The sequence below is a fragment of the Lichenostomus cassidix genome, chromosome 6 (assembly GCF_008360975.1).
Source record: "Lichenostomus cassidix isolate B80296 chromosome 6, HeHo_3.0, whole genome shotgun sequence".
NCBI lineage: Eukaryota > Metazoa > Chordata > Aves > Passeriformes > Meliphagidae > Lichenostomus > Lichenostomus cassidix.
Window position 1 is genome coordinate 8,772,431 of NC_139487.1, and position 23,366 is coordinate 8,795,796.

General features: G+C 36.1%; 1 protein-coding gene across 6 annotated transcripts in view; it reads right to left on the reverse strand.

The window, feature by feature from the left end:
- Positions 1-23,366, reverse strand: part of VTI1A (vesicle transport through interaction with t-SNAREs 1A) — a 255,037-nt gene that overhangs the window by 169,808 nt on the left and 61,863 nt on the right. For 2 of the 6 annotated variants that reach the window (XM_085064853.1, XM_085064851.1), the window contains one exon: positions 21,729-22,154. The exons of the other annotated variants lie outside the window; for them this stretch is intronic. In XM_085064853.1, the coding sequence (XP_084920979.1) occupies positions 22,030-22,154 (125 nt within the window). In that variant the 3' untranslated portion in view covers positions 21,729-22,029. Of the gene's footprint in view, positions 1-21,728; positions 22,155-23,366 lie in introns of those variants that run through there. 6 annotated transcript variants of the gene reach the window in all.

A 23,366-nucleotide genomic window follows, 5' to 3' on the forward strand; every position in this document is an offset into this window, starting at 1 on the left:
GTGTATATATAACTGAATTTCACCTCACCACCTTTAAAATGCACATTTGAGTACATTAATACTGCTTGGTTTGTGTTCTTATTTTCAGAGACAAAACACCTCCTTAGATTTACACTTTCATTTTCAAAGTGATATGTCCAGTGGTAAAATGTTTTACTACTCTGATACAAGTCACGAGTAAATTCTTAGCTTACAGCTGTAAGCATTGTAGCACAGAAGGATGGAAAGAACAAACAAATACTCTCCTCCTATACACACATTTAACATGAATTAGCTTTCCCACTTCCCCACCACAACCCTCATTCAGTTCAAAGCAAACAAATTCAGTAATTCCCCTTAAATATGATCACAAACCAGTTACAGCACAGGATCTAAGTGTGGAGTGTAAAAATCGGGGAGAGAGAAGGCGAGAAAGAGACAGAGACTGATCAGCTCACGCCTCTAAACAACTGGATAATAATTTTCAGACTGGTGAAAATACCAGTTTGTTCATTCCAAGTGGGTGTCCAATACCTGGCTATGACAGGTCATGACCTGAGTCACTTGTTCTGAGTGAGCTCAACAGTCTTAGGGGGTCTCAACTGGGGAGACCTGCGAGCAGTGCAGTTTGTTTAGTTAAAGAAACACTCCCCTAGTTAATCTGACAGATTTTAAATAAAAATAAAATGCCTTTTAAAAAATTAATATGTCACTTTCTTCCCAACAGAATATAAGCACATATCCACAGAAATGTAGAGGAAAAACTCTCAAATCAAATCTTTCTAATGATCAGATTTTTGTATTTTGTTTTAGAGAACAAAGTCATAATGGTTTTATAAAGCCAAGTATACCGACATAAAGAAGTCTTTTTTTTGTCATGCAGAGTTCGCTGCTAATCCAGACATAGAAAAGAGCAGTGTTTTATATTTACACTCAATTCTTTTTTTCTATTATTCTAATAAAATGACCCCGCATATTTACTCAAGCTGTTTAAGCAGGTAAGAAGTGCAAATAGCATGTCTTGCATCATGTCACAAACCCAAATATGTAAGAAAGTTGCCAGCAGAGAATTATATATTAAATTCAGAAAAAACCCAGAAAATTAGTACAAATAAATAAAAATATATGTTATATTCAGAAAAACTTATGCATAAGTTAATTTAAGGAGAGAAAAACCTCTTTTGTATATTTAAGGAATTTGGTTTTTTCACTGTTAGCATCTCTTATTTTTTTGTAAACTTGCAGTTAATGAAAAAATCCTGGATTTAACTCAGTCTTGGATAAGGTTGTTCCTTTGTTTTCCACCTGAAACAGTTTTGCAGGTTTGTTTACAAATAGGTCAAATGCTCTTATTTCTTTACATGCAAAACAAATCCATACACTAATTTCAGTTTATTTGCTAATGCTGTTCATTGGTGACTGTTAATAGTTTCTCTGGCTATTTTCAAGTTTATTTTTGAAGAGCTTGTAGTGCTTAGAATGCATGGAAATGATAAGCCACATACTTGTCACTAAATTGTCCAAGCCAAAAAATCAAATGTGGGAAACAGCAGAGTGACAGTCTGCATCCTACACTAAACACATCTTGGTTTTTTTGCAGTAATGGCTTTGTGTATTTATTTAGCAGTGCTCCTTAGTGCTGATTCAAACAGACATTTCTGTTTGGCTATGGATGTGCTCATGTCCTGAAAAGAGGTATTTATTCGGTAAAACTTAAATTCTCAGTCCAACTGTTTCTTTGGTTGCTGTTTGCTCATTCTAGAATTAAAGTGGTCACACACATTTTTCACGTTTGATCCATTGAAATAAAACTAGACAACTTTTATAGGCATGGTTTTATTGAAATGGATGTTTATTAGTTAGATCATACTGCTCTACAGAAAATAATTCTCTTGCTGCTTATAAACATTTTGATCAGCCATATTCAAGTGAAAGAACAAGTCCAAGGGGGAGGGGGAAAGGAAAAGAAAGAAAATGGGAGGAGTAGAGACAGATTCCATGTACAATTCTCATGTGACCTGTGGTACTGCCTAATTAGAAAATTTAGTTTCCATAAACCTTTCATTGGAAGTAGCAATATTCCTACTGTGACATTTCAGTCTGTTTTGGCTGATTTACCTGATTTGCCTACATTTCCATGAGTAGAAGAACAGAAAACGCAACACATAGTTTGGAGGAAGAAATCTAATGGCAGATAGTAAACAAACACCATCAGTTTAGAAACTGAATGCAAATACAGCAAAGGGATTTTTCCAACAGATCTTTCTTCATTATGGTACAGGACACATAAGAGAATGCTACTGAACTGCAACTTCAATTATACTGGCCAGCAAATTACCTTTAACCATTAAATTAGAAAATGTTCCTCAGCACTACTCAGTTTAGCATTCTACACTGTCTCCAGGCTGAAGGTGGTCTGCATGTTGAACTTAGTACTGTGTGGGTTATAGTCTTTGTTTGCAGTCTTAACTGGGGATTGCACCTTAGCTACCGTAGTTCAAGCGTAAAAATACTTTGTCTGTAACACTATATACTGTTGCCAGCGACCCTCTAAATCCTTGAACCAACTGTGTCCTCTGGTGTCACAGAAGATAATGCCAATTTATTGCAATGTGTGGCTTTTTTAACTGATTAAAATTAAGCCCTAAACACGTGACAATGGAATTAGCACATTTAGAGAGTCTGTTTTCCCACATCCCATTTTGCGCTAGTGTGGCTGATCCCTGCAACTCTACGCGGGTGCAATTTTAATGACTTCGCTGGGTTTTGATGTTCTTATGAAAAAGCAGTGCTTGGTGTTTGTGGAGAAGGTAGATATGGAGGCTGAGTAGCTGTGATTGCGGACACTGTGACATCGTCTCTGTTTTTCGATAGGATCGGTGTCATTTTCCTCCCCACGATAAGACACCTCACTGACAGAGCCCGATTAGGGAAAATTTTATTATAAAATTCACTTCTATCGAACAAGGATGGAGTGATAAACAGTTCAGCCTCAGGGAAGAAACAGGAAAAGATTTTTCTTCTCTCTCTCTCTCTCTCTCTCTCTCTCTCTCTCTTTCTGTGTACCTTTTTTGTTTTCCATTTTTTCCCCCATTTAAGAAAAATACTCTCTCCTTGTAGGACTTCTCCTGAACGTGAATGTGTTAAGCTAATAAGAATTCCCCAAATGTAGAGATCAAAGACATATGAATGTTGTTCTAAAAGGAGAAGACTTGTGTTACCTCACAATTCAATAATATGATTTAAAAAAGTAAAAAGTGAGGACATTTTCTGAATTACATTTTCTGTCAAATTCATTAAAATCAAAAGTCTTCTGAACAGGAAGCTTAGGCAAACACAATTTTATTTTCCAATATTCACTTACGTTTCTCCCTGGGTTAGAAAACTGGCAAGCTGCAGGGTAAACAGGGAAAATGGATGCTTGTGGCCCTCTAATGCTTGAAGATGGACTAACCTCCAAGGAAGAACATAAAAGAAATATTGATTTTATCTTTTTTTAAATACTAAAACATCTTTGCTTCTGTGTTTGATAGCTCACAGAGGATACCTCTAACAGGGCATCCAGTGCCATATATGCAACACATTTCTGTACAGTAATCAGCACAGAGGTAGCCAGTAAATATTATCTCTAGAAGATGGTTTGGAGAACTTGGAGAATGAAGTCCAGATACACAGAGTAATTCATTCCAGTTCTAATTTTCTTACTTTACATATTTTCTTAATTTACATTACCTCACTGAAACACATTCATTAGCTGATTAGGAAATAAACAGTCCTAAAAAATAATTATTCCTAAAAAAAGGAAAAAAATAAAAAGAAAAAGAAACTAACACAATGGAAAAGAGTGTACTTTTGATTTTTTCAAGCTTTCAAATCTAAGCTGTAACAATGCCATGAACCAAATGGTTGTCTTGGTTGCTCAACAATAAAACTTCCAAAGGAAGAAAACCCTCAGCACTGCCAGTGTGTTTTTATTTATGTCCAAACTGGAGTCACTACATTGAAACCATTCCCTCAAGATGGTGGCCTCAAAGTTACAGACACTCCTTAAATGACTTTTAAGCACTTTCAATTAGAACATTACAAATCTGCTGTCAAAGAGAGCCTTAGCATACAAGTCCTTCTGGCAATGTTCTAGATTTGCTTTTATTAAATAACAATGGGAAGATGTTTACAAGCATATATAATTTTCATTAGGCACACTCAACCCAAATACAGTACACATATGATGCAAACTTCAAATAACTTAGTAGCAGTTGTAGCCCTGAAGTAAAAAGTTGCCAAAAATGCCTGCTTATTTGGCTAACACATCTTTCTAGGAATTGTATTTACTGACATCTGTGCCCTTGCATTAAGCTGAATATAAGTATTAACTGAAGAGCCTGTTGAAATAAACACAGCAATAAATTTTATAGATCTATGAAACTACATTAGACTCAACCATCAAGACAGAGCGCAGCTCCCCCCTTGCAACTTGTATGAAAGAAGAGATAAAAATGTTATTTGACACTCTTGCAATTGTCAAGACAAAACATATGTTCCATCTATCTATAATTTCAAGTTGAGTGCACCACATTTTTAATAATGTACAAATTATTTTGGAAGTCATAATCGTACTATCCAATCTTATAATGAAACACTAGATTCTATCAAATATTGTCACCATGTTTTTTGACTGATGATTCAGTTCTATGCTGTGCAGTTCCACACAATCAGGAAAAAAAGTGTTTTCAAAGATTACTGCATTACAACAAACATAAGTGTGAAAAAATATGACTAATGAAGGTAAGGCAGATCAACTAAAGGCCAAGGTGGAACTCCAACCCATTTCTTTTTAGCCTTCAAAATAAAATTTTAAACAATGAGTTAGTGATTTGAGCATGGGAAGTAGCCAGAGGAAAAAAGTGCATCATTTGACTAGTGGTCTGTTAGATAGATTTCCTTCAATAACTTCTTAAAAGAACATTTGCTTCCAATTGACTGTAGCTGCAGCATCAGAGCTGTTAACTCTGTATTAAACATGAAAAAAAAATACAGCTCAATAACCCCATCTAAACACAGAGGAATTCTAATTAGCAACCACAAGGCAATAAGGCTGCTCTCCCCTACAATTTCTTCCATGTAGATGTCTTTAAACCTGCTTGGAACTTATTATTTTTACTGGGAGTGGGGCAAAAGAAAACTCCTACTCAAATAATTCATCACAGTGTTATATCCTTCTGGTGCTAAAGTTGGTCATTCCTCTCCATGTGCAGCCCAAACAGGGAGCTGGTGAGACTGGCAGGAAATAAAGGTGAGATCAGAGAAGAGCATCAGATTGCAACAGGAACCAGAGTTATATCTGAACTACAGCAACCAAGTGAATAATTAGCATCTGCACACAATTACTAGATTTTTTTCCCCTGGAATATCCCCAAATAGCAGTACTAACTAGAAGTCTCCTGGAAGGAACAAGTAATTCCCTTTCTCTCCCCAAGACATAGCACATGAGTTGCCTGTGTGGATCTGTCTAGCTATAAATACACGTATCTAGAAGAAATAGTCAAACAGTCTTTTCTAAGACGAGTGCCTGATTGGTTAGCAGAAAATTGATACAGTGGAGTGAAGAATAACTGATAAAGAGATAATCCAGTGTGGCAATGTAGTTCTGCAGCGCTGCAGCTCCAGCCTTCTTTGGGTGGTGAGTGTAGGGTGATGGAAGAAAAGGACAGGCTTCTGTTGTTTGCATTTGAAGTATCAGGGAGACATGGTGTGAGCAAACTTCAGATGTGAAGAACAAAAGCCCAGTTTTCCTCTATACCATCTTTAACTATATGATGAAGCCTAAAGCTGAAACACTGTGCTATTCCATTTTTACAGCTGATGTTCTTTCTCTGTTTTATACCTCTACAAAGCAGAGATGCAAATACCTGCATGTACTTATTCAATGCATGCAATAGCTTCATTTCCAGAGAGAGGGTCAGTGTATACATTCTAACCTGACCTTAATTAAAGCAGTAATTTCTCATACTGTTACATCATGCTCATTACTGGCATAACCAAACATTTCCCAAGCAGGCTATATTTAACAAATGTTTAAATTTATTTCTGCAAGGATTAAACATCCACAAATAATTTTATTTTACACGAGTGAATAATTTGGAGAGAAGAATAGTACCTAAGCTGGTGGTGGATCAGAGTATGCCAGTTACAGGAGCACTTAAGCGCCCATTGGCACAGCAAGACTCAAAGGCCCGGTAGGTTTCAAAGAAACACTCTTTTTTTTTTTTTCTTCCCTTCTAGAACTCTTTGCTTTCTAGTAAAGCTGCATCCACAATGTTCTCTCTCTTAATGCCACCATAAAAAATCAAAACACTTTAAAACAAATTGATGTCCTCTTTAATACAGTCATCACATCATCACAGTGCCCTTGCACCCTGCTTGGTGACAACCAGGGGGATGCAGACACACATCTCTCTCTGGCTTGCTCTCTCTCTCTCTCTCTTTTTTTTTAAGGCATTGAAGCGGGCAACAAAGAAGGAGAGAAAGACTGGGAGAGACACTCAATTGAGATATTGGCACCTTTGATTGACAAGATCTAATCAGCTTATCTCCACACTAATAAAGTTGATGGCCTGTGGAGCTGGTATATGTCCAGCTTCAAGTGAACTTTCAGTAGCCAAAGCCTCAAGGGCCAGGACTAAGGCTGAGCTTATCTAAACTGATTTAAATCAATTCCTAATGGGCTATTTCAATTTGATCAATTTGAAAGGTTGGAAACCTGTAACCACTTGACTCAATTGTCTTGATTCATGCTGGCATCACTGGAGATTTGGTCAGAGGTACAAACTATTTATCTACAATGAAACAATGGAGTACAACTGATACACTTCTGGAATTATTTGACCCTGCTTAAGGTACTATTCAATTTATTACAAACTGCGTGTTTTACAGAGCAACTTCTCTTGTACATGCACTCTGTAAAACATTTTGAAGTATGCTGTTCCAAAATGGGTAGGGAATGCCACAAGCAAAACTCCCTGTGTCATAAAAAGGGGCTGAAGTGCTTTGTAGCTCTTGAACAATTGGCTTTGTTTTTCTAAATTAACAGATTCCTTTATGTGTTTTGAGGGACTGCCTGTCCCACCAAAGGTGTGATGTCAGAATGGAACACTAGGAATGATTTGAGCATTCAGATGATTTTTTCTTTCATTCATTATCAGCAGAATTAGACAATTCACTTGTGAAGTTCTTAGAATTCATTTTGCAAAGCTCATTGCACTGTCAACTCCAGAACAACACATCAAGGAAACATATGTGGCTCTGTGTACTGCATTACACAAGGAAAAAGGCTTGCTGCTTCTCTCAGGGTAAATCACTGCTTTTAGGAATACAAAGAATTTCATAGCATCAAATTGCATCTACATAAGATAATTTCTGAATTAAGAACTCCATTATCCATATAAAGATTAATATTTTTATGAAAACATGGTATTACCGAACAAACATCTTATGAGTGGAACTATAAACTCATATGTACTTTACAGATTTGACAAAGCATGAGCAGTGAAACCAGATATAAGTATTTTTCAGTCAATAGCACACATGAACACCTTAGGAATGTCTTGCATTTAACAGAGGTAATTTAAGCACTTTCCAAAGGAAGAGTTTTTTGGTATTAATGCTAGATTACAAAAAACCCTAAGCAATATTTTCATTCAGATTGTGGTTTTCAAGTTGTAATTGCTTTATACAAAATCCACTCTAGTGTTATCACTCAATATCATCTTCACTGCTGTACATCTGAAGATAATTTTGCAATAAAACTTAATTGATAGAGCTTATTTTTCACTAATCTCCTAATATAGAAAAATGAAAAAGTACTAACAGTATGTATTATAAGCTATGACCCTCATAGTGCAGGATATTTCTAGTTTATCAAACTAAAATAGATCCATTTTACGGCATCAAATATTTGATATACTTTAATAATGTAGAGACTTTTTCCCCAAATAGGAAGTAAATGGAAAATTCCCTTAATAAAGCAAAATGTAGAGAGTAAAAGTCATTCACAAAGAGGCTAAGCAGAACATCTCCTCTTATAACATTACTAGCTTGTGCCCCACTGACCGTAAGTGCAAAATTTCAAAACATTTCAGTTATGGAAATCAGTAAGTCTGCCATCAGTGATATCTATTAATAAGTTAAATTCAGTGATTTTATAGCTATAAACTGAACTCCTTCTGATGTACTGCATAAACTGGATTCTGAACAAGACTTTTTAAAAATTAAAACATTGTGGATTATTTTATATTTCCTCCTCCTTTGGGTAAGTTAGACATGATATCAGTCCTAAGAGCTTCTCATCAGTTAAGTAAACAGTTCTAGTGATTACAGAGAATATCAGAAGAGAAAATAAAGTATTAGATGTTCATAGCAGAGGACTGGGATTTTGAATTCATAAGGCTTTTTCTTGAACTCCAGTACACCTTAAAGACAATGCTTCCAGAGGAGAAAATTCCTGAAGGACCAGCCAGCCTTTAAGATGTCATGAGAAATATCCTGTAATCCTGACCTGGGGTCATGCTGAGATCCAGCCACTGCAGCACCGTGTTCCTGAGCAGAGTAGGTAACTTCAGGCTTGACAAATAAATGGTCTGCAGAGTCAAGGAGCTACATCTGGCACACAGTCAACAGTTTGGTTGCCCCAGACTTTGGTCCTGGTTCTACTACAAAAATCTGATGGAAGGACAATTTGACACTTTGAATACCTGAGTGCTGCTCTGCGATCTGTGCAGGCTGAAATGAGATTAACCTAAATCATAAAACTGAGATTACCTCTTTACTCCTGCAGTGTGACTTTGAACTTTCCAGCCTCCCCAAATCTGCCACCTTCCTGAATTGCTTCTGTTTTGGTCTCTTGCAAAAGGATCCAAACTTATTGATTACACAGACATGACTCAAAACAACATAGAGAATCAAGGAAAATGCTCCTCCTAGTTGGGATATCTATATGGGCCTAAAGATACCACCCTTCCTGACCATTCAGGACTTCTGTAGGACAGAAAAGATACTCAGAACAACCACAAACATCTCTCCATATCTGCACAGGCCTCATTTTTCTGAACCTCAAAGGCAAATCTAGCTTGGTGCTGCCATGCTGCCTTCTTTTTCTTTTAGTTTAGCATCACTATCTACAGAATGAGTATAATATCATTGTTTCTGGCTCTCAAGAGGATTACATGAATGTCCAAATGAAGTTCTGTGAGCCCATGGCATTAAACAGCAAAACCACGCAGCAATCAAACTGGCAAAAAAAATTGCAGCAACTTCAGCTGTAAAAATGCAGGTATGGCCTTATTTTTGCATTTAAATACCTTTCATACTGTCATTTAATGACAGAAAAGTTTTCTAAACACAGTCATCAGTTTGCCAAGATCCCTGCAGATGTATCAGACAGAATTAATGACTGTAAAGGACTGAAAGACTTGTGCTTTGTCTTCTGTGAATGAAGACACTACTCTCCAGACCAAATCAGCCTCTGCATTTTTTGGCAGTCAAATCATAACAAGGCCAAAGTAATACTAAATCATTGATGAGGTTTTTAAGTTTAAATATCAAAGTGGTATATATGCAGAAGAACTGTTGACATTTGAATTTCAGCAATAGGCATTTTTTAGGCATTTCAAACTCTGTAAAACCTGACATTTCAGTGTTCATATACAAAACCTGCTATGATACAAAACAACACCTCTCCACCAATACTTTGTCATTTAAAACTTTCTTCTTTGTTATATAGTCACATAGTAACACTTCAGCCTGCTGCAGAACATATTATCGCCTAGAAATCTGTCATCCTTATGCAAATAGGAAAAATCTGCTGTATATTAATTATGATTTTTTGTAGTGATGACTTTCAGTCTCCTTGTTTCCAGTAGTCAGGTTTTCATCCCCCTTATTATTCATGTAGAAACCTTTTCTGGCAGGTAAATGTAGTACTTTTATGCAATGTTTTGATAAAGCACACCAGGAAATGAAATGAAATTAACTGGACTACCCCAAAAAGAAAAACAACACAGGTGAAAATACAACTGTGCAGTGTATTATTTTCATGGTATATGGGAACTAACCTGTACTGCTCCTCAATTATTCCATAATGTATAATGTCTGTATCCCCAAACTTCTAACAGCTGGGATTGAAATGTTTTGACATGATGATCTCTAGGTGGCAATACTGAAAGCATTAAAATATAGATATAAATAGGTGATAATGAAGAACAAAATGTGTACCATTTTCTTGCAGTCATAGTTTGCAAATTAACAAGCTGCTATTGATTTTTCTTTGAGGTCAATAACAGCATTTATTGATCTGAGAAGTTAATACTCACTGAGGTCAATATTATATCTCAGGGGTCAACAAATCTGGATTCTGACTTCTATTTCTTGTCTATATATAAATATTACATAAGCAAAATGGGAACATCTTTGGAGATAAGAAAGCACTGTATTTGACAAGATATAAACTCCCCAAAACATTAAAACTTAGAAACAGAATCTACCTGCATCATTTTCAGGCAGTTCTCAAAGACTCAAAACCTTATAATCTAGAAATACTGTCTTCATGAACTGTATCTTCAGCTCTGAACTTAACATCTCTCAAGTACAGAAAGGTCATTCACTGTGCTATTTCCCCACACCAAAAAAGAAAAATTTTGGAGATTACTCAATATCAAAGGACATAAACATATTTTACTGAATTAAAACTCATTAAAAAAAAAAGCTGAATAAAAGTTGTAGTTATTCGATTTTGCTTATTCACCACTGTTTCCATCGTGATCTCAAGAGAAACTTTCTTACAGCCTTCAATGAACTCTAGATTGGGTCCTTGTAAAATCACATGACGTTTTATGTTGTAGTTTGTTACCCAAGCATTAACATACCTAAAGAAAAACTGGAAGTGAGCAATTAGTCCCCTGATAAATGACTCTGACAAATATCGACAAAGCTGTAGCACCCTCTTGGAAAACGACAGGGAAGGTAATAAATTTCAGAAATGCCAAGCTCATACAGGGATTTTTGTATCTCCACTGCACCAAATGGCCAATAGCATAACATCTCAAAATACAGAAGTTACACATTAGCTTTGTAAGGAATTGCATTTGTGTGAAGAGATACTATTAAACTTACAGCACAAACGAGGCGCACATCGGCAAGCATTTAAATTGGCTAAAAATGACACTACAGAACTTTAATAACATTTATCACATTTGCAGAACTTTACAATTCAGGAACTTTCTATCATTATGCAAAGCAGAAAATGTTATTTTATGCATCAGCAAGCTGTAACAGAAAAACTGATAGTCCACAAATTGTACAGAAGTAACACTGTTAATACACTGACTCCTGACCTGTGTTGTGGAAATGAGTGAAACGTGGGTCAGCTGGCTTTTGGCACCAGGACTTTCCTTTGAGTGCTTGAGCAAGCAAAGTATTAATACAACTGGAGACCATATAAAGCTATTCCCATTGTTAATTCAATATTTTATCTTCCTGTATCAAAATTTTGCTTCAAAACTTCACAAATTTACAAGGAATCTTTAAAACACTCATTTGTTACCAAAACATAGTAGTTCCCAGACAAAATGTACATACAATGGTGCAAGTGTGCTATGCAGATCATTATGGATGAATAAAAGGTTCAGTTACAAATGGTCTAAGTTTTTTGAATGTTTTAAGAAATGATTATGCAAATAACTATCTATGTATCTAACAGGAAAATGGAGTAAAACAGTAAGCATTTTTCTTTAAAAACATACAGAAATATATGATTAATTTAATTTAAAGTAAAAAACTGCAGTCAATCCTATTTTGAACTACTAGTTAAAATTACTTAATTAAACATTCACTCTCCATTTTTGCATAGCTGATAAATATGGCAATTTCCACCAAAGGAAAATAAAACCTTTCAAACTCAGTTTTGTGCTCTCTGGGTAGTCAGAAGGACATGTCACACCTCCATATATTTATTTAACAGCTACATAGCATGTAGCTTTGGCACATTTGTTTTGTGACTTAATTTATTTTAATTTTGAATTTGAAGAAACTTTCTTGGAAAAAAGAGATTAAACATTATTTTGGTGTTTAAACAGATGAATAAAATAGCTAAAAAAATGTCATCAACATAGGGAAAACAGTAAAGTTTATCCAAGCATATTTTACATTTATAAATGATTAATTTATTCCACAAACTTAATGTAATTTCCATTTCTGTGGGCCAGGTTTTAAAAAGCATTTGTAAATGTTTTCTCCAAAGATTAATCTTAAAATGTTAAAATTAACATTTATTGTGTTATAAATACAGTAAATACTTAATCTAGTTCATGACATATTTATAAAGCTTATGCTAGAATTCTTGTTGTCTAGAAGATTTTATGGATATGCAATAAAAAACCCTCCACTTGAGTCATTAACATTTGAGCAATATTCCAACTTGTCATTTTAAACTCATTTGAGAAAATATCATTGTTTCTAGACTGGATTTAAAATACATCCTCCCCATAAAACTAAAAGCAGTTAATTTCAAAAAAAATAATGAAATAATGAAAAAAAATTAATGTGGTCTCTATGTTTCATTTTTAACACTTCTATAATTCATATTTCACCACTGAAAAACAGGGCACTAAAACAGAAAAACCACTTACATATGGAGTAAAGCAAATACAATAATTTTCAGAAAATGTCTCAAGATGGCATTCCAGCCAAATTATTACAGTAGGCAAGTGCCAAAACATTCAACACATGAAAATCTTACAACACTCAATCATAAAAATCAGATTAATACTTTCAAAACATCTGTAACAAAAACACTGAATTACTGCATCTCTGTGAATAACGAAAAAGCAAAGATTAAACAATCCTCTTCATCCAACTGTTTTGCTCATTGGCTCTCTAGATCTCACAAGAGAGCTAAACAGAAGCCAAATCCCAAACACATAAACACTTGAAAACTAGTTTATAGAGGCACAGACTCCATAAAATATGGAAAAATTCATCACAGCAGAGACCAGCCAAGAAGATGTGAGAGATCACCTTTGCACCATGTTTATATTTGAAAGATATGCAATGTAAATTGAGGAATTTACTTCACAAAAATGCAAACCACAACAATTAGCTACTTCTGATCCCTAGATTTGGAGATCTTTAGGCAGAGCTCACCCTCCCTCACAGAAACAAATTCTTATCTTGCAAACCTTGTTGGAAATGTACTAAGCAAAACAGAGAGAGGTTGGCTGGTGAGCAGCGACAGAATGGCCCGAAGTTGTGTCAGGGGAGGTTTAGGTTGGATATTAGAAAAAGGTTCTTCACCCAGAAGGTGGTTGGACACTGGAATGGACTCTCCAGGGCAGTGCTCACAGCACCAAGGCTGACAGGGTTCAAGATTAATTTGGACAAAGCTCTGGGGCACAGGGTGTGGCTCTTGGGGTTGTCCCGTGCAGGGCCAGGAGTTGGACTGGATGAACTCAATGATTCTTCTGGATCCCTTCCAACTCAGCATTTTCTGTGGGTCTGATTCTTCCCCAGAAGGCACATCAATGCATGTACACACACATACTTGCAATTTAATATGTAAATATTTATGCTCTTCCAATAACTGGGCATGTTTACAACCACGATAATTTATTACATTTCTTAGGATTAGGCCAAGAGTATAAAATTTCATATCAAAATTTACATTTGCATTTTTGGAGGCAGTGAGATATGATGAGGTAAAGAAAAAATGGCAGAAAAAGAACCACAATGTGACAGACAACAGATACTTGGAATTAGGAGCAAGGGAAATGTTTGCAAAATATGGAAGGGACACAAAATAATAGAAGAAAACACAAAGGTTCTCTTGAGCCAAGGAAAGACATGGAGAAACAAGAATGTACAGATGTGCCTAAGTGGCCTGTGACAGACTGAAGTAAAATAGTGAATTTGTATTTTCAAAGACATGCACTACAATTTTGTTGGTCTACAGTTCCTCACAACAGCTAGCAGGCAATAACTAGCAGTAGTTTCTCAAAATAAGACTCTAACAGCTCAAAGAAAATCACAGTGCTAGTTCATAGTGCCAGTTCAGAGAGATGAGTGATACTGCAGATCAGCAGTTCCACTCACACTGACAGGATGAAATCAAGCCAGTCAGTAAACCATGTCCAACATGGAACTCCTGAGTTTTAATAAGTTTTGATTTAAAAATAGAGACTTCGATGGTCAGCAGTACTTGCACAAATCAGAGGTTATGTCCTCATCTGATACACATTACACAAGCTGAAATTTCAACTGTAACTGGACTAAGGTTCTCAAACCTGACTGCCTGCTCATGCAACACTTGAATAATTTTTTGAACCATAAATGGCAGTAATTACAGGAGAAAATGTATTCTATAAGCAGTGTAATAAAACCATTAACATAAGTAGGATGGTGTGACTCGAACTGTATGAAGAAATACCTAGATAAGGTGCTCTTCCATCATTTCATGCTGGATAGAATGATGTTTTTCAATTCTATGCTTCTATGTCCTGGTTCAGGACAGTAGTTTGGGCTTCCCCTCCCTGTCCCTATAGTTCCACCAAAAAAAACCAACCCAACCCAAAAAAGGTATTTGTGTAAATGTAACCCTTCAGTCCTAGGATGCAAAAGGGCAAAATACTGTGCTTGAAAGATTCTACCATGAAAACCCTTTTGATATTGGCTTTACCTAGAAAAGCATGTTCAGTACAGATATATTTTTTAATGTTAAACTTCATTCTTCAGTGCATTTGGAGGAAAACAATGTTAGCCTGTCAGGAAGCAGAGGTAGAAAGCTTCAAACAAGAAATATAAAAAAACCCCAAAACACAGGTGAGCTTTGTCAAGTCTAAGCTCATCAACTTTTCTTCTTGATGTAAGTTGTAATGTAAAAAGTGTTTGCCAAGCAAGACCTCATGCTGTGCAAATTCAGCCATGCCCATGTAGTGAAAAATCTATTAAAAACTATTGAAAATCAAGTTGTTTACTTAAATACCAGAAATAACAATTCACCAAAGTCTGCTTTTTTAACAAAATTAATACAGTTGATGTTCTGTGGAGAATGAAATCACCAAATGAAGTCATTAAATTAGCAGCATATTAATATATCTGAAGGTCAAAAGGCAGACTTGTAATTCCATTCAGCTGTGCTCTTTCAAAAGTTGCAACAGACTGACTGTCATTGCCAAGTCAGTATCACTTGGAATCAATTCCTTTCACTTGGTGAAAGTTCAGAAGGAGTGCTAGTGGTATATAGGATGGGAGGGAGAGAATAAATCATAAGTAAGTCGGAGCAGTGTTTAGGGACAATATATCAGAATTTGAATTCTACCCATTAAAGATTAACCAGCAGTTCCCAACTATCTGAAACTTTCTGGACAAGTTTTCTACAACTCACTTTCCTCAGGGAGAATATGCAACCTGATCAAGAGAGCTTCTCAGGCCTACACAAGTTGAACATTTACTTGCTGTAGGTTTGACCTGACATTTTTTGTCCACCTGTTGAAATGGGTTTTCTGGACAAACCATGTCAGATAAAATTCTGACATCTCTTGGAGACACCTAAGCACGGCTGGCTGAGAGTGTTGTGAAGATAAGGAAAGAGAATATAAATATATATATATGGAGGACAGACAAACTTGAGGCTTTTCCCATTACCTCTTTGTCAAACCAAGGTAGTTGGGAGAGTTTACGCACACTGCTAGAAACAACAGATACTGCCCATTTCTCTTTTTATTTGTATCCTTCTTTCTTTTATTCACCTTACTTGCTTAGAACCAGACAACAAACCTTGAAATGTTATCACAGAGGGGAAAGCTCCCTGAGGCTAAATAATTTCAAAATTGAAAGAAGCAGGTAGTGCAAGTTCAAACCAAAAAATAACCATATACCTCAACTTGAAATCCTCACATTCTTATTAGTACAAAAAGTCTTCAAAAGCCTCACTACAGACTTAGGAATAAGCTGCAATGAATACCTTCATCAATAAACACCATCTTATGCGAATAAATACATTAAAGAAAGAGGGTCAGCACCAAAGAAAATGACGCTGAAATGCTGTTTTCAGTGATTCAGTTAGAGGTTATTTCCTATAGAACAGTCTACACAGTAGAGGTGATCCTACAGAGTTGCCTGTAAAATAATGCTTTACTGCTATCTTCTGAGTTCAGCTTAGAATTCAGATATTAATATTCACAGGTATTTTATGACAAATGCAAGGTATCAGTGAAAACATATGCAGATTTTAGCCTGTATGATTATTTGTCTGGCATACAGATGGGAAATACTTAAACACAGTTTCTGATAACTGAAAGAAAATGTTTTCATCATTCTAGCACGGAATAAAAATTCACAAAACTATGTTTCCATTACATATAAAAAGCATCTTTATAAGGTTATTGCAATCTTTGCTCATCCAATAATCAGTCTACAGTAAACTTACTTCAATTGGATGTGAGCTCCTAACAAGACTGAAGTTAAGTTGTCCTATGATGTGTGGTACAATAATGAATTCCTGCACATGCAAAATAACCTGTGACTTCTTCCAGAACAGAGGACAAAATGGTCAAATTTGGATCACTATTTTTTCCTACTGAAACTTAGCAAATCTGTACTACTGAACAGATTTGACATTCCTTATTTGCTGTATTAATGATATAATCCCAAACTACTGAGGTGAAAGATAAGCCCTCTTTTTATTGGAAATCCAGCTCAAAGGTGCTGAGTACTCAAAAGATAATCTTTTAACAGAAATGGTCTTACAACTCTATAAAGTAAGTTTTTCCTCATCTCTTCAAAAAAGGCAGTTGGAAAATGGTTTTTTTGGTAGCAGTTAGAGGACAGTTGTCTGAAAATTAATGAAAATTCACCATTTCCTTACTTTATGGTAAGCACTTTATGTATTTAAAAATATAAGAAAATACTAAAATAATCTATATCCTGCATTTGAAACAACACATGGAAATGCAGAGGGCCATGGAGCAGAGGGAACAGACTTTGAACTCCACTAGACAACGTTAGGTGAGTTACTGGATAAACTTTTCATGACCACAAAGGTGCAACGTCCATCCTGCTGCTGAAACAAATCCTTAAGATGAAACAGAGCTAAGGAAAATTGGGATGGTGCCAGAATTTGAATTAATATGCAAAGGAGTATCTGAATACAGAGAGAGGGTTTTAAAGAGCTAGAGTTGGGAAGGTCAGAGCTGGGAAGGCTGGTGAGAGGGAGGGCAGGGGAATGGGAGCACCAGGAGGGAGGAATAGGAATAGGAATAGGAATAGGAATAGGAATAGGAATAGGAATAGGAATAGGAATAGGAATAGGAATAGGAATAGGAATAGGAATAGGAAGCTGTAGGGAGCAGCTTGGTGACAGGACAAGCAAGGAACCAGCAGGAATATTCAAACTGAAGGTGTAAAAAGCCCTTTTCTGGTATCAACAACTGCATGGTAAAACACTAAGGAATGGAAGCTGAGTACTTTGGTCTCTTCATTCCCTCTCAATGCTGCTCCTGACTGTTTGTTACAAGGCAGCAGCACTACCCAAACACAATTCCCCCCTATGACCGTGCAGCTGGGATACTCCTGAGGCCTGACATCCCCAGAAACAAAAATCTCTGCCTATTTCTTCCTCCTCACCACTTTAAAGCCCAGACTACGAAGAAGGGCAGAGGGCTTAGAGATGTAGGAATGCAATATGCCACTTCAAAATGAATTTCTGAAACAATAAACAGATTTTAATAGAAATCAGCCAGAAAAGAAAAAAAATTATATATGAAACATGAAATACTGCTGCTAGCAGAAGAAACAGGGATCATGAAAAAGCTCTCTCTGATGGTGACTGGAAACTGCATAAAAACTCATTTCACTGTAGAAACTTTGGATTAAGATTTCAGTAGAAAGATGTTCTGGCATATCAAAGAAACACCTGAGGAGGAGATATTGGTATATGCTCCAGAACTCAGAAGCCCTCTTTCTCTAATGAAAGGTTTTACACACAGTATTCACATATACATGTATGAATAATTCATTGGAGATGAAATAGGTAGATATTAAGTGTAAATATCTAGGACAGGAATAGCCTTTTTTTATTTAAAGCAAGGGGCACTAGAAGCAAGGTCCTGATTTTCAAAACCTGGTTTCCTTTTCCATACTCTGAGTTATTTGGAGTTCAAATATAATCAGAATATGCATGCACCTGAAGATAGAACAAGAGTGTGAGGGTACAAGAGATATTAACTAATGCAAGTAAATTACTAAATATACAAAATTACAACATAGAAGAAACAAAATCCTTTCCCCTAGTCTAATGTAGCCCTATACAGATTAACATTAGGGTTTGTTATTTTGTTAACATTGGATGTTACAGCCATTTAAATTTTTTCTAAGCTGAGCAAACACTATTTAATTCGATTGTACCTGTAAAGTAAACTCCAGCTCTTGCAACTGTAATGGAATGGAAACAGTTTAGTCAATATACTTGTTTTAATTTTTATGGTTTCATGTATTTTATGCCAGCTCTGATGTGCATTTCATTTATGACACCTGACCAGCACAACCACCCTATGAAATACGGAGGGAGAAAGTCCTTCAGGGCAGCTGCTTGAGGTTCAGACTGTTCCATCTTTACTGATGGAAAGATGGACTCAGAAATCCAAATGTGTGTCCACATGCTGCTGTGGACAATGTGCTTGTACCTCAAATTCCAGGACTCATATCTGGCAGGACACCTCCTGGAGTTGTGTTAAAAGTTCCCTTTTCATGCTCAAGTCATTGAAGACTCCTGCCTTCAGAAGCACCTTATAAACATTTGTTAACATACTTTCACTGATCTGTTCACTGCACTTTCATTCAATCCTACATCCAGATAAGACAATAACTAATATTATTCCATAAAGAAGCAAACACACATCTTTGTCCAAAGATATTTCTATTTGCTTTCCAGCAAGTAGGCTGCCAATGCTTTGAGCTGGGTCTGCCCATCTGCCTGTAGGCTACCACAACATTACATTATATATTTATGGCTCAGTCCAGAAAAGGAGGTTTGACTGTTGTTCATTACAACAGGTGAAAGCCACTGAAATTTGCTTGGATCCCATAGTAACAAGAATTATTCATGTCACACAAGGGTGGGAAATACACTGTTGTGTCTCTTGCTGAGAGATATTTCTCCTTTAACTGTTTCAGTTACATATTCCTGAAATTCCCAGTGAGTAAGGAGGGTTGAAAAAAATTTTTTTTAAGCAACCTCAAGTCAAGATACAGAATGATTTTCTGTATAAGGAACAGGAGATTTCTTCTTTCTTTGATTTCTCTACTTTTAAAACACCATGTTTACTTACTACAAAAGGGGTATAAAAATAGAAGCCAAGACAAAATTTTAAAGATTCAGTACAAAGAATAGATATATTATCCACAAACTCTTCTAGGAGCACAGATATTTCAGAGAGATTCAGAGCCACAGAGTAATACCCAATAATCATCACTCATAGAGGCAAACTCAACACTTCTCAAATTACATGCACTGAAAAGTATAGAAACATCTAAGGGTGATGAAGGAGGAAAAGTAAATACCTACAACACAGTTTTGCCATGAAATCCTGGACAGCATTCAATGGCTGGATCTTTCTCTCTCTCACATGAGACAAGGTGAAGCCTAAATTACATAATTTACAGGTTTTGGTTTTTTTTTCCTGGAAAGCATCTGTAGTTTCAAAGAACTTAGTGAAAGCAATTCAACTGCATGGACAATGGTTCTCTGCAATCATGTGTGCTCTTCCTTTCCTGGACTGTGTTTTACATCTCTGCCAGTTTTATCTCTGAAGATGAATGAAGCATTTTAAACTATTCCTCATTCAAAATACTCCTGCCTGAGGAAACATATCTAAGACTTGATGAAGAAGGGTATACCTTATTATGCTGCATTCAACAGGCAAAATAACAAAGTTCTAGAACTCATTTTGGTACTGTGGAAATCTGAGTGTGGGGAATTAGGCCCCCACAAAAACGGGAAGAATTTTGTGATTAATCAGGATTAATTTGACAAACTCTCCTTTTGACTGGAAAGGGCAATTTTCATGCATTCTTAAAACCTTTCTCATATTATGAGGCTATATGGTCAGACTAAATGGCCTAAAATTAAGAATATCGAGTTGCAGAGTTGCAAATAATGAGTGGTGTTAGAAATGCCTATTTAAGAGGCTGTAAACTTGTTTGTCTCTTCCTTACAAGCAAAGCAGATTATAACATAAAATCAGAAAAATAACAACAAGAAATATTCTTTAAAACAGTGTTTTGAATAAAAAAAGCAGATGAGTGCACTTTGTGGTGTTATCAGCCATTATTAAAAACTTCCCTTACTTGGTACAAATAATGGAGACCTTTGAGATTCAAACAGCTCATGGTTTCTCTGTGTCTTGAGAGATTTCCATTGTGTTTTTGCCATAAAATTCAGGCAATTTAAAAGCAAATCTCTGATTAACTCACAGGTGTACCAATCAGCTTCTCAAACACCTGTTAGATTTGCAACATACCCCTACAAATGTTTAGAATAATGTTCTTCTGCTTACAGTAGGCCTTGAGTACTCCAGAACTGCTTGCCAGATGCTAAAGGCTTTGCATAGTCCTCCAGGAGGTTTCTGCACAGATTTAAACATCCTCAGCACCAACAAATGACAGCAGACAAACTGTGAAAGCCTGACAGAGCTGGATTGTCTTAGAGTTGGTGACACAAGTGGCATCCTGTCCAGACACCACTGAAGCCTAAGAATCAATGATAACTGCTCAAAGAAGGAAGTCAGACCTTCCAACAGATCTCAGTTTGTATGAACAATGGTACGTAAGATGAAAGGGCTTATCAATTTAGAGATGCAAACAGGAAAAAAGCTTCTAATTTATCATGGTAATGTTCAGGAATTGTAATGTGAAATTGCATAAAATTAGTTATGTGATGTCAGATTAATCTCTAGATGATCACAGGGGCAGGTTAAAATAGTATATGTATTTTTGCTGATTAAGGTAATAAAAAAGACCCAAATGTGACTCATTCTAGAGGTGAAAATCATCCAGCCTCATTACAGTATGCAACATACACATCCATAACTGTGAAAAGACTCCACATAAATAAAGTAGAACAGATACTTAAGGGTTGTTACCTCCACCTCACAGAATCACAGAATGACTGTGGTGGGAAGGGACCTCTTGAGATCATCTTGTCCAATACTCTGCCCTAAGGTCACCCAGAGTGTGACTGTGCTCACCTGGATTTCAAGTATCTTCAGAGATGGAGATTGGACAATCACTTCGAGATACCTATTTCAGAGTTTGACCATTCCCAGTAAAAAATTATTTTGTCATGTTCTGATGGAATTTCACAGGTTGTAATTTGTCACTGGGCATTATGGAGAGGAGCCTGGCCCCCTCTTCTTCATTCCAACCCACCAGCTATTTGTACACTTTAATAAAGTCCTCCTGAGCCTTCTCTTCTCCAGATTTAACACTGTGCTTCCTTAGCCTCTCCTCATATGAAAGAAGTTCCAGTCCCTTAACTCCATTCATGGTCTTTTCCTGGACTCACTCCAGTAAGTCAATGTCTTTCTTGTACAGGGGAGCCCAGACCCAGAAACAGCACTACAGAAGTGACCTCACCAGTGCTGTGCAGAGAAGCTCTTTATGCACCAAAAGCAATTATAAAGGCAAGACATGGTCTGAGAGCCTGCTCAAAGATGAACTGAAAATGTTTTATTTTATTGTGACATCTCAACACAGACTAATCAAAAGTAATTCCAAAAGTAAGTTCTTTCATTGCACTGAATTAATCTAAATTCACTTATACCTAGAATCATTGTGATCCACTCCAGGATTAATCTAATTCATCAGTTTCCATAAAAAACTTGGGAAAAAATCTACATTACAATGAAGTCAATTATTTCCAAAGCCATTGTCTCAAAATTATTTAATATTAAGAAGTCATATAATATCACTCCACTCCTAGTCTTCATAGAGTTTTGGGAACAAGAATTATTCACCAATCTCTCTCTCCCTCTCTCTCTTTCTCTCTCTCTCTCTGTGCATAAGATGAAAAGTAAAGATGGACACGAAGATGGGGTGAATTAGTGGCTCTGTGGAATTCAGTGCAGTTTCACCTGGTTTTGATACCGAAAGACACCGTTTCCATATAAATATACATTTGCACTCCAACCATATTTCTCAGAAATCACCATGGAGATATGCAACCGAAGTTAACATGATCATCATCTCCATAAAACAAATTCCACATGGAGTAAAAAAGGATATAAGATAGCTCTTCCCCAGAAGGATCAGTCTGAATTTTTATATTCTGCCTCTTTGTGAAAGATCCAGGCTCAACTAAAGCAGATCAGGATCAGGAACCATTTTTGACAAGTTGAAAATAGTCCTTCTAAAAACAAGTTATTGACCATTTGTAGAAAATCTGCAGGAAAGCAAACTTAATTGCTATCATGCATCTGTCTATACTAATGTGCCATCCTCTGGCACAAAAGAATCGACTTTCCTTGTCCCCTCCAAATTCTGCACTGTATGTTCCATACATCCATTCCATTATTGTGCACAGCACTAAGCCCAGAATAATTAAAATGCAGGCACTTTAGTAATACCATTTATTTAGCATAGCCATATTTAACTCTATAAGGGTTCAATTCAATTTACCTCTTAAAAGGTCTGAATTTTAAAAAATATATTGGAATGTATCAATTAATCAGGACTCTGCCAGAAAATTATTTGTGGCCCAAATATACATTTTCTGAAACTTTCTTCAACTTTACACAAGCCTTATTTAAGGGGATTAGACTTTGAAGGCTTAACTATTGCTAGTTTAAAAAAAAAAAAACCACTATAAATTGCTAAAACTTAGTAAAACCATTTTGAAAACACCAGCTGAAAAGTTGTAGCCAATTAAAAACCCCACTAATTCAATAACTGTGCTGCAATTTAGCTTTCTTCCTTGATTTTATTCCATCTGTATATTCAGGGACGTTATTTGTTTACTTCTTTCATTGCACAGAAACAGCTGCATAATCAGTCACTAAACTGATTGCATGAAAATTGAGCTGATAACCTTATTATATATCAACTGTTGTTAATACCTTATACATTTACTAAAATGATATTTTTTACATATATGAATAAAAGTAAAAGACAAAAACAACTGGAGTCTGCAGTGTGTGCTAGCAATCATTGCGGGTGGGTAAACTGACAACATGTAACTGCATATTAAGACAAATGTAGAATTTAGACGAAGTATTCCATCTCTTTTCAGATGTATACTTTTAAACCTCAGGAACTGTTTTCAGTAGATGTCATGCCTTTTAACTTGA